Source organism: Anopheles arabiensis, chromosome 3 (assembly GCF_016920715.1).
Source record: "Anopheles arabiensis isolate DONGOLA chromosome 3, AaraD3, whole genome shotgun sequence".
NCBI classification, from domain to species: domain Eukaryota; kingdom Metazoa; phylum Arthropoda; class Insecta; order Diptera; family Culicidae; genus Anopheles; species Anopheles arabiensis.
Genome location: NC_053518.1, coordinates 18,007,713 through 18,019,718, shown reverse-complemented (window position 1 = coordinate 18,019,718; position 12,006 = coordinate 18,007,713). Strand labels below are relative to the sequence as shown.

General features: G+C 46.8%; 1 protein-coding gene across 7 annotated transcripts in view; it reads right to left on the bottom strand.

Moving 5' to 3' along the window:
- LOC120900571 (protein daughterless) overlaps positions 1–12,006 on the bottom strand; it is a 68,815-nt gene that overhangs the window by 28,664 nt on the left and 28,145 nt on the right. For all 7 annotated transcript variants that reach the window (XM_040307713.1, XM_040307715.1, XM_040307717.1 and 4 more), the window contains exon 2: positions 5,085–5,131. In XM_040307713.1, the coding sequence (XP_040163647.1) occupies positions 5,085–5,131 (47 nt within the window). The remainder of the gene's footprint in view (positions 1–5,084; positions 5,132–12,006) is intronic.

The following is a 12,006-nucleotide window of genomic DNA, read 5'->3' as shown; positions in this document are numbered from 1 at the left end:
GAGTTGACTCACGTATGTACGTACGAGTGCATTATCTCGTTCCAGGCATTTCGGAACCAAAACTCTCTTTCTCTATTCCCTTACAACTTGTTCCCTTTTCTGTATCTTGCACTCAAAGACTTTGACTTTGTTGGCTTCCCTCGGTCTCGTGGACCACCACCTTATCCGAAGACACCTCCGGGGCCAAACCGGGCAAAGGAACCGAGCGGGATTAGAGTGATACTGGCTCGGCATGCTTAAGAGGTTGCACAATCGGCCCAGCTCTTGCGCTCCCCATTTGCCAGTTCCTAGCCAGTATCACCCGCCGGCAGGAGCGAATATTAATGCCAAGATGTCGATTGTCGGGGGTTGCTGCCCCCCGCGCATATCGAAAGCAAAAGTTTGGCTGCTGTGTAAATCTCTGCCCCGGTTACGATTCGATATGCACAATTTGTACAGCTTCACTTGCGCAGAATATCGCGCACCACAGGCACAAAAGACTCCACACACAGCCAGGCGTGCACCTCGAACACATCTATAAATATATTTCGTAAATTGCATGGCCAGAAGTCAAAGCCGCTCGGGTTGCGGAACGGTGTCCTTCGATCTTGATAGGTTTATTAAAATGCTTAGCCTGGGTCTCCCCGGTCCACGCAGCACACCACACCAACAGCGCGGAAAAGTGGTCCACATTAATGTCCCACATTAAGGCGTCGTAATCATTACACACCTCGGCGCGCGGCTTTGTGTGAAAGTGTGTTCAGTTCGGGTCTCGGCGGGTTAAAGTAATGATATTGGCAGTACCTCTGAGGTGAGAGGGGATTTCTATCGCTCTTTTGATCGAATATTCTCACCAGTTCCTGTCAACTGGAGTGGTCTGGTAAAAACGGTCTGGTTGAAATAGGATTATGAGAGCAATTCCGAACAACAAATCAGTTACTGGGACTGAGCCTTAGATGACCTTCATCAAAAGGTATTTAAATTGCTAGCTACAAAGTAAAAATCTGACGCACTGGTACTTATGGGATGTTAGTTGCTCCTTATACTGGTGACACTAAAAAAAGGTAAAGGACGTGTCACATCGAGAAATAGAGCATCATCACTTCCGTTCCGTTATCTGTCATTCAGTCTCGCCCCGTACGACAGAGCCCTTTAAAACGGCGACCTATTTAAGATATGCATTTTTAATAACAATAATAATTATGCCATTCTCAGCGCAGGATCCTATTCCCTTCCATCCTTTCCGCTTTTTTTGTCAACATCTCTTGTGCAAAACCGCTTCAGATTTAAAACTGATGCATTAGAGTCTGAGAAAATTTGATCCCCGTCTTCCGAGCGACATAAGCGGCATTAAAATGACGATCCAGCAGCACCGGAAGTAATAAAAAGGCTAAGCAAGAAAGGAAACTAGACAACATCATCATCATCATCATCATCATCCAACGAAAGGATCATGTGTCATCTTCGGGATCGGGACGGAAGTTTGAGTTTATCCGCCCATTACCGGGGCGAGCGGCGAGTGGATATGTGAATAAAAAAAAAGTATATGTGGCGGTTGTTTGGGAAAGGAAAACCCCTGCCAGAGGACACAGCAAACAAGTACGAGTTAGTTAGACACACACAAAACGGTAGTCAAAAAGCAAACAGGTTCTGGTGTTCCGGTCGGTTCTCTTCTTTGTGTCGGATTTCCTTCTCAACTGCCCATCACGTTTCGCCATTCGGTTGTGATTGAGTTAGTTCCGAATGTATCGCTTTTGTGTCTCATTTTGCTGCCCTTGGCTGCGAGACACCAGGAAACCCCGGCCCACAGAAAACAGGAACACAGGCAGGCAGACACAACACGACAGCAATAGCTCCAAGCCCGGCAGAACTGAACACAATCCGATTTAAATACCTGAATCGTGTTCTATCGGCCGTAAAGGAAAATGAATCGTTCGCTTGTTTTCCTGCGCGTAAAGCCTGAATGACGACGACTTCAGGAAAGAAAACGGATTTCGAAGGGCACTCGAAACGCACACACCCAGAGAAACCTATAGCCTCGTAAAGTGTACAGTTCTTTTCGGGAAAGGACCAGCATCACCATCACGCACAAAACAGACAGCAGGACAACCGCATGAACCGATATGGAAGATGGATGTGGATAGATGGATGGACCACAAGACGAAGAGCACACATAGAGAGAGAAAAAAAATGCTCAAAAACGTTAAGCCAGACAACCCAAGTTAAAGCGAAGACGAGAAGCGGAGGACGACAGCAGAGCAGCAGCAGCAACAACAACAAAAAACCCCAACCACAGGCGTCGTCTATGCGGCACAGAATGGTGTCAGAGCTACGAGCGACAGCTGGCGTCTTCTCCGGTTTGCGAAAGGTTCAGGTTTTTTTCTTTTTGGGAGGAAAAAGCAACGATTTGATCATCGGCGTGCGCTCTCGCGCGCTCGAACCTTTCGAGCCTTAATCAAGTTCCATAGTTTTCGGGTTCCGACCGACCGAAAATTCAAGCCCTCGCCGGACAGGCGAGGTAAGAGGATGGACACATCGGACCGGCCGGCTCCAGGGACGACGATGGCGATGATGGTGGTGGTGGTTTGCTCCTTACGCTTGTCCTTTTGCTGGGGTCTCTCTGTCGGTCGTTCGATGAGGTTATAATTATTCCTTCATTTTTTCCCCGGCCGTTTCGTTTTGTTTCGACGGCAAATTTATACGAAAACGAGGACCGTCAGTCGGTCGGTCGGTGTGGCGTGCCGGAAAGTATGATTGAAAAGGCACGACAAAAACGGGCAAAAGACGCCCGAACTTAAAAATCATGGTGGAAAAGTGGAAAGAAATCATCAAGTCATCTTGCTGGGGGGATCTAATTAACAATTCCTGGGCGATTATTCCGAGAATAATTTCTTGACTCATCGTAACTAAATTAAAACTGATAATTAAATTCAAGACTACGACGTGTATTCTTGGAGAAATTTGTAACCATATTATTCTCTCCATTGAACTATTTTCAACGTTTTTAAAGCCAGTTTTTAGGGCCTTTCCCCTCAAATATGAACAAATTGCCAAGGCTAAGGGAGATTTACAAAAAAAAATTGCACATTTCAAAAGAAATTCATCATTTTTGTACAATTCCACAGATGATTGAATTCCTACACAGCACACACACACATACACACCCCCTGTTGCACCTTCCCGTCGCTCTATTGTGTAGCGTAATTTGCTGCACTTTATGCATACGCCGAAGGGTTTCCCTTTATTCGAATAGGTTTTTTTTCTTCACTGTTGCGTCCCTTTTTCTTTAGCTTTACAAGGACAAAAAATCCATCTACAGTTTCCCTTCATTATGCATCCACAGCATGCAGGAGAGCTCATTTATGCTTCGTTCCTTATTTTTCTATCTGTATTTCACCTTTTTTTACAGTTTTTGCTTTTGCTTCACCTATGCACCACCACCACCACACGATCGGGGTGCGTAGAGTAAGACGGTTCTCTCTTTTATGTGCAATTTTTTGTTTTGTTTTTTGGTTTATTCTTTTCCTTGTCATGCATTTTGCAGACACACATACACACACACGAAAAGCATAATTCCAAACGTGTGCCCATCAAATGCAAACATACAGCCTTCGATTGAAATCACTTTTCTTGAAATCTGTCGGGAATGAGCGGAAGAAAAGGACAATTTTGGCATTATTTTTTTCATCCTTTGTTTGAAACCTTCGGGGATCATCTAATACACCGCACACAGACACATATAGACAGTCCGATGAGACGTATTGCAGGACACCGGCGTCCGATGGCCGGTGTAAGAGATTTAAACAACTAAAACCTTGGGCTTGGGCACGAGCACGAGCAGCAGCCGTCCAGCGTGGCTCGTGGCAGACTTTTTTTGTATAAAGCGTACGCAAACATGGCCATTTCAGTCTACGATAGGGGATGGAGAGGTAACCAGAGAGAGAGAGGGGAATTGAGAGCGAAGTTTTAGCTACAGGTGTGCTTTTTGCGTAAGGTGGAAGGTAGGATTTAAGGTTTTGTTTAATTAAAAAAAGAAAAGAACGTTTGTTAAAATTGGATAAGATGGAGTTAAAACAAAAAAAAGTATTTAAATCTGCATCCATTCTTTCGTATTCGAAAACAAACCTGTTGAATCTAAATGATTACACACAAAAAATAAAAACAAATGTACATACAAAAAACCAACAACCGGATCAATACACTGTCAAAATCAGAAAATACATTTGACTTTGAGCCAAACCTGCAAGGTTCAACGTCCGAAAGTAACCTGTCTCTTCCTCTTTCTCCCAGTACATTTTCAACAGAAAGAAAAGTAAAAAGGGAATAAACAGCAGCACACGTTCTTAAAGACAGTCTGTTGTAGAAAAAAAAGACGCTGGAAAACAAAACATATCGAACGAACAGATTCATCCTTCAGAAATAAATGATTTTTCCGAACTTGTCTCTCTCCTTTCCCCTTAGTGCACACAATTCACCTTAAAAAACGGCGAAACCCACTCATCTTGTGCCTCTACTCCCGCTCCACACCTTTCCCCCCACCAAAGCAGGAAAGGACAACTTTGGGGAATATGTAATCATTTTCATTTCTTGTCAGCCTTTTTTTCCTGCTCTGTTGTTTTTTTTGCCTGGCGGTGCGTGCTTGGCTGCAACCAGAGCCGCATCACCTGTCGAATGCAGAGTGCCGCGAAAGGAGCGTGAGTGTCGTCCTCTGCAGTGCACAGAGGCAGCAGAAGAAGAAGAGGAGAAAAAAAACACAGAACAGAGAGAGCCTACACACTTAACCTACAAAGTAAGCAGCACACTCGCCCCAGCATCGCATGGGGGGAGGGCAGTAGAGGGATGGTTAAAAAAACGGAGGCATGTTTCCCCGTTTTACGCCTCGTTGATGACATCTCCTCCCCCCGGGGTCCTCTTTCCAGCCCTTCTCCTTTTTTGCGATAGGCGATCACCCTGCCGCCGCGGGAGCACACTCGGAGAAGGAAAAGACAAACTGAGTGCAGAGCAAGGATACGGGGTGGTGCTGGTGCGTTTTGTTTGCATATATCCACACACACACACACGCACAATCAGGTAGAGAGTTTCCAAATCCTTGAAGCAGAACTTACCACGCCATTGTCCATGCCGCCATATGGTGATTGGTAGCCTGCTTTTTCTGCAACGAGAGAAAGAAAAGAAAGAAATATTTTAGTGAAAAAGGTTTCAAAAAGGATGAAAGAGAAGAATGATTTTTAATTTAAGTTTTGAGAGGATTTTTTCTTCGATGCTTTGTTTTATCGCACTCCTCCTCTTGTGCGCACTGCTGTGTGGAGAGCACACCTTTCGACGAAAACGGTGACCATTTATCAGGGCAGAGTTTCCACCTTGAGCGCCCGTGGAACGAAGGAAAAGGATAAATAAACATGTCTCCCCTCCATTCCCAACTCGCCTTCCTCCTTCGAACCCCCTTTGGCGACAATCCACCGGGACAGGAATAAATGTGAATGGATGGACACGCGCGCGCACGCGCAAGCGACGAACGTGCACACGCGACCAGTGCCAAAAGGTGCAGACGGGCCCTTCATCGCGCATCACCGAACGGGACCCACCAGCGCCAGAGCACCACCACACGGCTGGTGAAACGAAAACAGTCCAAAAAGGAAGAAGGCACACGCGCCGGCTCCACCGAACCGAAGACTTGATTGACCGGCTAGGCGACGAACGCGTACGCACGCGAAACGGGGCAAGCGAACCACCATTAAAAACGCAAGCGGGTAGAATCATAACTGCTGCTGCTACTGCTACCATCCCTTCTTGGCGGTCCCGCGCGGTAACGTTGATAACGCGCGCGCGCGCGTGGAACGTAAAAATTACGATCAACAACATTAAACCACAAAACGACGGTGCGCGATAATGGGGAAGGCGCGCAAGCGGTCAAATTCGCCAAAAAGCTGGGGGGCTTTCTGCTTCGGGAGGACGGGAGCACGACGGGAGGACAGCATACAATTATGCGCGTTTTTTCGTTGTTTCAAGCACAGAGGTTAGGGAGCAGTAAACCTTTTTTTTCTTCAATCAAGGATCATCAGCAGCAGCGATAACGAAGCGGGCAATAGGACGCGCCACACACAGGACACAACCGAGGGAAAGGAGGGTGATTTAAAAAATCAAATTCATTTGTTTGCCCGTCCCCCTGTATTTCGCTTTAGCAGAGGAGGGAGAAACAACCACACCGAAGAGATGCCCAATCAAGCGACTCGGATCGTCACAAATGTCTTCAGAGGATCGCGCGCGTCCGTTCGACTTCTCCGGCAAACATTAAACATAAGGAAAGAAAACGGACACAACCACGGGAAGAGGATCGCGATCGGCACCATCCTTCGCCATGGGGACGAGAAAGGAAGGAGCCTTTTTTCACCCACCCCCCGCGGAGGAAGACCCCGGAAAAAAAGGGGAACCAAAACTCGAAACATCTGGCCCCGCACACACTCAAACGCGGCACGGTTTTTTTTTCTTCTTTATAAACACGCGAACAAGATAGCGTAGCCAGCAACACAGACAGAAGACACGCTTTAAGAGGACACGCCGAAGGAAAGGAAGATCCTTCGAAATGCATCGCCGCTCCGTCGCTCCTTTGCTGCCACCACACCCCGGTGGAGCTTCTGGTGTTCTTTTGGGCTGCAATTTTTGCACCGAAACCATAAATATGTTAATAATTGCAACTGGTACCACCTGTACCCGAAACTGTGCAGCTCTATCCCTCTTTTTGAGTCGCTGCTCTTTCTCTCTCGCTCTCTTTCTTCGTCAGTTTACGATCATCGATCGATATATATAAGTCTCATGGGCCAGAAGGCGACTGGTTTTGTGGTCTACCATTAACCTTTTGCTTCGGGGATTTTCTTCTCCGTTAAAACATTCTATTTTGATCGATTTTTTGCATTGTTTTAATGGGGAGAAATGCTTTTAAAAATGCATCTGTAATGTGTAAAAATAAGCCAATAAGGAGATATCATGGGTTCTTCTTCTGCTTAAAACTCGCTGAAACGCTGATTGCTTTTATTTGTAGATAATGGGCCACAGTAGACATATCTTTAAAGACATCTCTCCATAATCTTGTTTAGAGACTATTCAAAGGATAAAAAGCGGGCACCAAACACCCCCAGAAACCCTTTACTGAACTGAAAAGAACTAAAGGAGCATCCTTCCTACTAAGCACACAGGAGACGCACTGTACACAAGCCCTGACGGCAAAGCAACAACCCTTACAGCCAAACATGCAACCCCACCATGGTGCCGATGAACCCAAAAAATGGAACCCAAAACAGAAACCGGGAAGAGGGAGCGATCAGACACCAGCATAAAGTGGCGCGCGCGCCGGTTGTTGTGCCTCCGGGGGCGCGCTGCCTGTGTCTTTTTACTGATCGTCTTTTTTATGCTTCATTTTCGCTTCAAGCTGTAGCGATAAGCGAAGGGGATACAAGAAAAAGAACGCAGATCCCCGCAGTTGTTCTCCTTTTTTTTCCCGGTGGTGAAGCCAGTAGGATCCCTTCTCTTCGCGAGCGAAAACGAGTCAAAAGAGGGCAAACCAGAGCAGACACACACCCAGAGGACGACGTTGTGTTTCTTTTTTTACATAATTTTATCAACCAAAACAACCCGCGCGCACACAATTGCTCATAAGCGCGTGCCACAATTGAGCCGCGCCATCATCCTGGCGCGGCCTGGCCTCCCCAAGAAAGCTCAAAATTACCCCCAACTTGCCCAAAAATCTGCGGCACACGCGTCGCAGCTTCTTCAACAAAAAAGGACCAAACGACCAACCTGTTGATTAAGATCTCCGCTTGCAAATGGACATTATTTTAATGCAACCAGCCGCGGCCTGATGGACTGATTTTTAGGAGGAGGACCTCCTGCACCATTCATTTAACGCACTCCTCTAATTTTCGACCAGTATGAGCACACACACAGTCACATGTGCGTGTACACGCTATAGAAGAACGGGTTTTCGCACCCGAGGTCGAACATTTTAAACGGCGGACGGCAGATGGTCAAAAGTTTATTGACCGCGCGAAGGATGGGGGTTCTTGCCGCAATCTTAAGGATATATTGTGCGTCTGTGTGGTGCTGCCACGATTCGGATGTTGAACTCCGCGGCGAGATTTGCTCGTACTTTTTTTTCGGGTGTGATGCAAGGAAACGTTTCGAGGACATATGGCGTACGTTTGGGAGGTTTCCAGTGTCGTTGTTTTAACATCAAAATGAACAAAATTAAGTTGAGATTTCATTTTCAATTTTCTCCTTTAAATTTAAATTTGTAATTACTCTCAAAATGCAACAATGTGCTGCTCACTCCCTGCCATTCTCATCGGGTCGGCCGCCACTAGTTGCGCTTGACAGAAACATTCCACCGGAAGAGGCCCCACCGCCGGACGAAACCGAAAACGCGGCGCTGTGCGCCACTACAAACGCGGAACCGAAACATTGCCGCGCCAGGCCCGGGCGCTATGCTGATGAATGTTACCCCCAGCGTGTGTGTGTGTTATTTTTTACCGTCACTGCAGGGAGCTGAACTCCCAAGCTGAAAAAGCACCGGGTGGAAAAAAAGACCGCTAACGAACACGCGCGGGCAGACCGAAGCGAAAGCAACTCTCGCCGGCCCTCCTGGCGTTTTATTACACCATCGCGCACCGAAACCGAGAGAACGACACAACGCTCCCCATGTTTGTATGTTGCATGCATCGATTGACGAGGAAGGAGAGGGGAGGATGCATATACGCACTACTACTCCACAACCACCACCACCACCACACCACTGTGGCGGACAGGCAACCACGGAACAGTCCCAGCGCGAACCAGCCAGCAGGAAACGACGGCGCGGCGCGCTCCGATAAATGCCATTGCGGGGGAGATGGATCAATTTATACACCTACAACAAACATGGATACATACACATACACACACGCGCCGCTTCAGACGTCCTCAAAAACTGGTTGGTCGGGTGGAACCCACTGGCCGATATTACCTCGCCAGGCCCCGGCCAGGAGTTGCACAGCCTGTCAATCTTGCCTCTATCGCTCAATCACTCCACCGTGTCTTTGCATGTTTTGTCCCCCCCCCCCATCTCCTCCCCCTTTCCTCTCATTCGCCAGACATGCCACTTCCACGAGCGAGGGATTGTGTCGAGGTCAGGAAACGGCAAGCGGCTTCAAAACATTCAAAACAAATATTGATAAATCCCTTCTTCTCCCTCTTTCCCCGTCGCTAGGGGTTCGCCATCCCTCGATCAACATACGCACACACACACACCGGGAGGGACGGACGTATTTCGGAAGTTGGGGGGGGAGGAGTTGAAGCGATTGAGAAGTATAAACAAAAACTGTTGCTTCGGTTTCAAATATGAAGAATGAAGAGAGAAAAAAAAACACCTCCAGCGTGGCCAGCATTTTACACCGATGCTTCTATACCCACCCCGCTTGGTTTATGCTGCTCTGGCCTTCGCGCGAACGGAAAACCAGCATAGAATGATACCGCCGCTTGTGCCGTGGTGACGTTGGTTGGGGAACATATGCACAGGGATACACATAGAGTGCCGCGAAAACCTCGCTTTCGTTGGTGAAAAGGCCGTTAGCATCACAACGCGCTGGGGCCCGCATACACCCGTGTTTAACACATAAACACACACACACTTGTCCGTTGATGGCAGAATTTTAACGGACAAATTTGTTAATTAGATTGAGTGCAGAAGAGACAGAGAGAGAATGTCATGTGACGGGTGTAAGCGCCAAAAATGAAAAGTCAGAAAAGTCAACGATTCTACTAGCCCAGCCCTCCCGGAAAAACTGGGGGACTTCTCTAGGGGAGAGATGATGGCGTACACCCTCCGATGGGTTCCGTCTCCCCACAACACACACACAAACGCCCCCGGTGGGTAGACCAATTTGCCAACAAACAGTGTGCTTTACTCGTTCCTTTTTTTTCCTAATACCTCACACAATGAGCTACGCATATCAGGCAAAAACCGGGCATGGCAGTCTAACCTCCTAGAGCTGTAAAATTGAAACGCCTGTGTCCGCCTCCCCGCCCAACTGGCAAGTGGTTTGTTGTCACAGGATAAACAAAAGGTTCGCACACATCTCCTTCCTGCCCTATTTCAGATGTTTCTGCGAGGACGGTAGGGAACATTCGAGTTCTGTGAATAAGGGGCGATTTTAAAGTGAAAAAGGGGGCCGGGGGGACTTTGTTTTATTAAGGAGTTAATTTAATAAAATACCAAAGCGTCAAAGTAATCTGTGGATAATTAGGCATGAAAAGTCAACCTCACACGGGCTTGTTAGGATAGGCAAACCATTTGAAAAAAATATAATTGATTGATGGTATTGTACACATTACAATAATAAAATAGGCAAATACATACACATACACAAGTTATTTATGTTTATCAATGGTACTAGAGGTAATACGTGTACAAATCCATAAGTGGGAAAAAGCCTTGTCAGTAGTTGTCAATTGAGGTGCGCGATAGCACAGTCGAGGTTTGAACTAGTATCTTTTGATGTACGAGAACAAACGCTTAGCGCGACGCTATTGAAGCGGTAACGTGATACAGCCTTATGGAGGGCATCATCTTCTACCTGTGTTAAAGCAATACTCACAAAAAATATTACTCATTATGTACTGTATCGCCACGGCAGGCTTAAAGCAGTGAGAAAATTGTCCTAAATATGACAATGTTCCGTTTTTTATATATACTGTAGTGTTATTTAGTGCTGTTTTTAACGAAATTATCATCTTCATTACTTCCGTTAAGATAGCTGCTGCATCTGTGTGTATAAGGTGTGTTCGATAACACACTCGAATTATGTGCTGTTCATCTTGTTGGCTGTGATGTTAATTTTGCAAGCTTTTTGCGTACGTTTAAGAGACACAGGGACATGTGCCTGTTAAGACAACTAAATGTCTTATAAATTATGCTATGGAAAAGCAGCAACCTTTAATAGAAACATAAAATGTTATTTATTCATTTAAAATACACATTTATCAGCATTTTTCAACCGTCTTCCTAATTCATTCCTGAAGATATTGGAGACGACACTGCTCACAACCCAACCGAATTTTACAACCAATTAGGTGTGGCCTATTAACTTGCACCGGGAGAGGGGGCTAGGCGCACTACACACATCCCAACCGATACGTCAACGCCAACAGCAATTACCCAAATCGCCACTCAAAAAGCGAATCCTCGTCTCTATACATCATACACTGCGCCACCGGCGATGTCCAAAAATACTTTCCTTGTGGTGCAGCAGCACCAGTCCTAATTATGATTCTGCTGCTTTGCACGGGACGTAGGCCCGGCGTATCGGTTGCACCGAAAATTGTAAAACGCATCGGAGCCACACGTTGAGGGCAAATGAAGTCCCCCAAACTAAGACAAAACTCAGAAGACGCCGTGTACCCTCAAACAACAAGGACGATGATTATGCCGCACTGTTGCTTCATTCTACACATCATGTCTGACGAGTCGAGCACTGTTGCGTGGCCCTTTGCCGCGGGACCGGATGTAGGATGAGACATGCAGAAGAAGCGAACGAACGAAAACAACGAACGAAACACAAATCACGCATCGTCCATCCGGTGTGACGGTGGTTTTAGATCAGGATTGAAGTTTTTGGAATGATCGAAACACGATCGTCCCTCCGCTCCACTCATCAACTTGAGCTGTGCCTACTGCTCGGTCTGTTCGGTTTAGGCCCACTTGTACCGATTCGTTTTTTACATACACGCTCGACCCGCAACATAAAACAAGGTGAAAATGAGGTTTCCTGCTGGGTTCGATTTTCTTTCCTTTATTTTTCTTCTCTCCTACTAGGATGCGTGGCTGTGTCGGCGACACGCGAACGAGAAACCACACCGTCTGGCTTGGCATTGCATTTGGAAGTACCGAAGAAACCAAACAGAAGAGTAATCTTGGAGATTTTAGGAGCAAAAGAGAAGCACAAACAAAGATCCGCTTTATCTTCCCGTTCGGATCCGGTCGACGAAAGTCTCGTGATG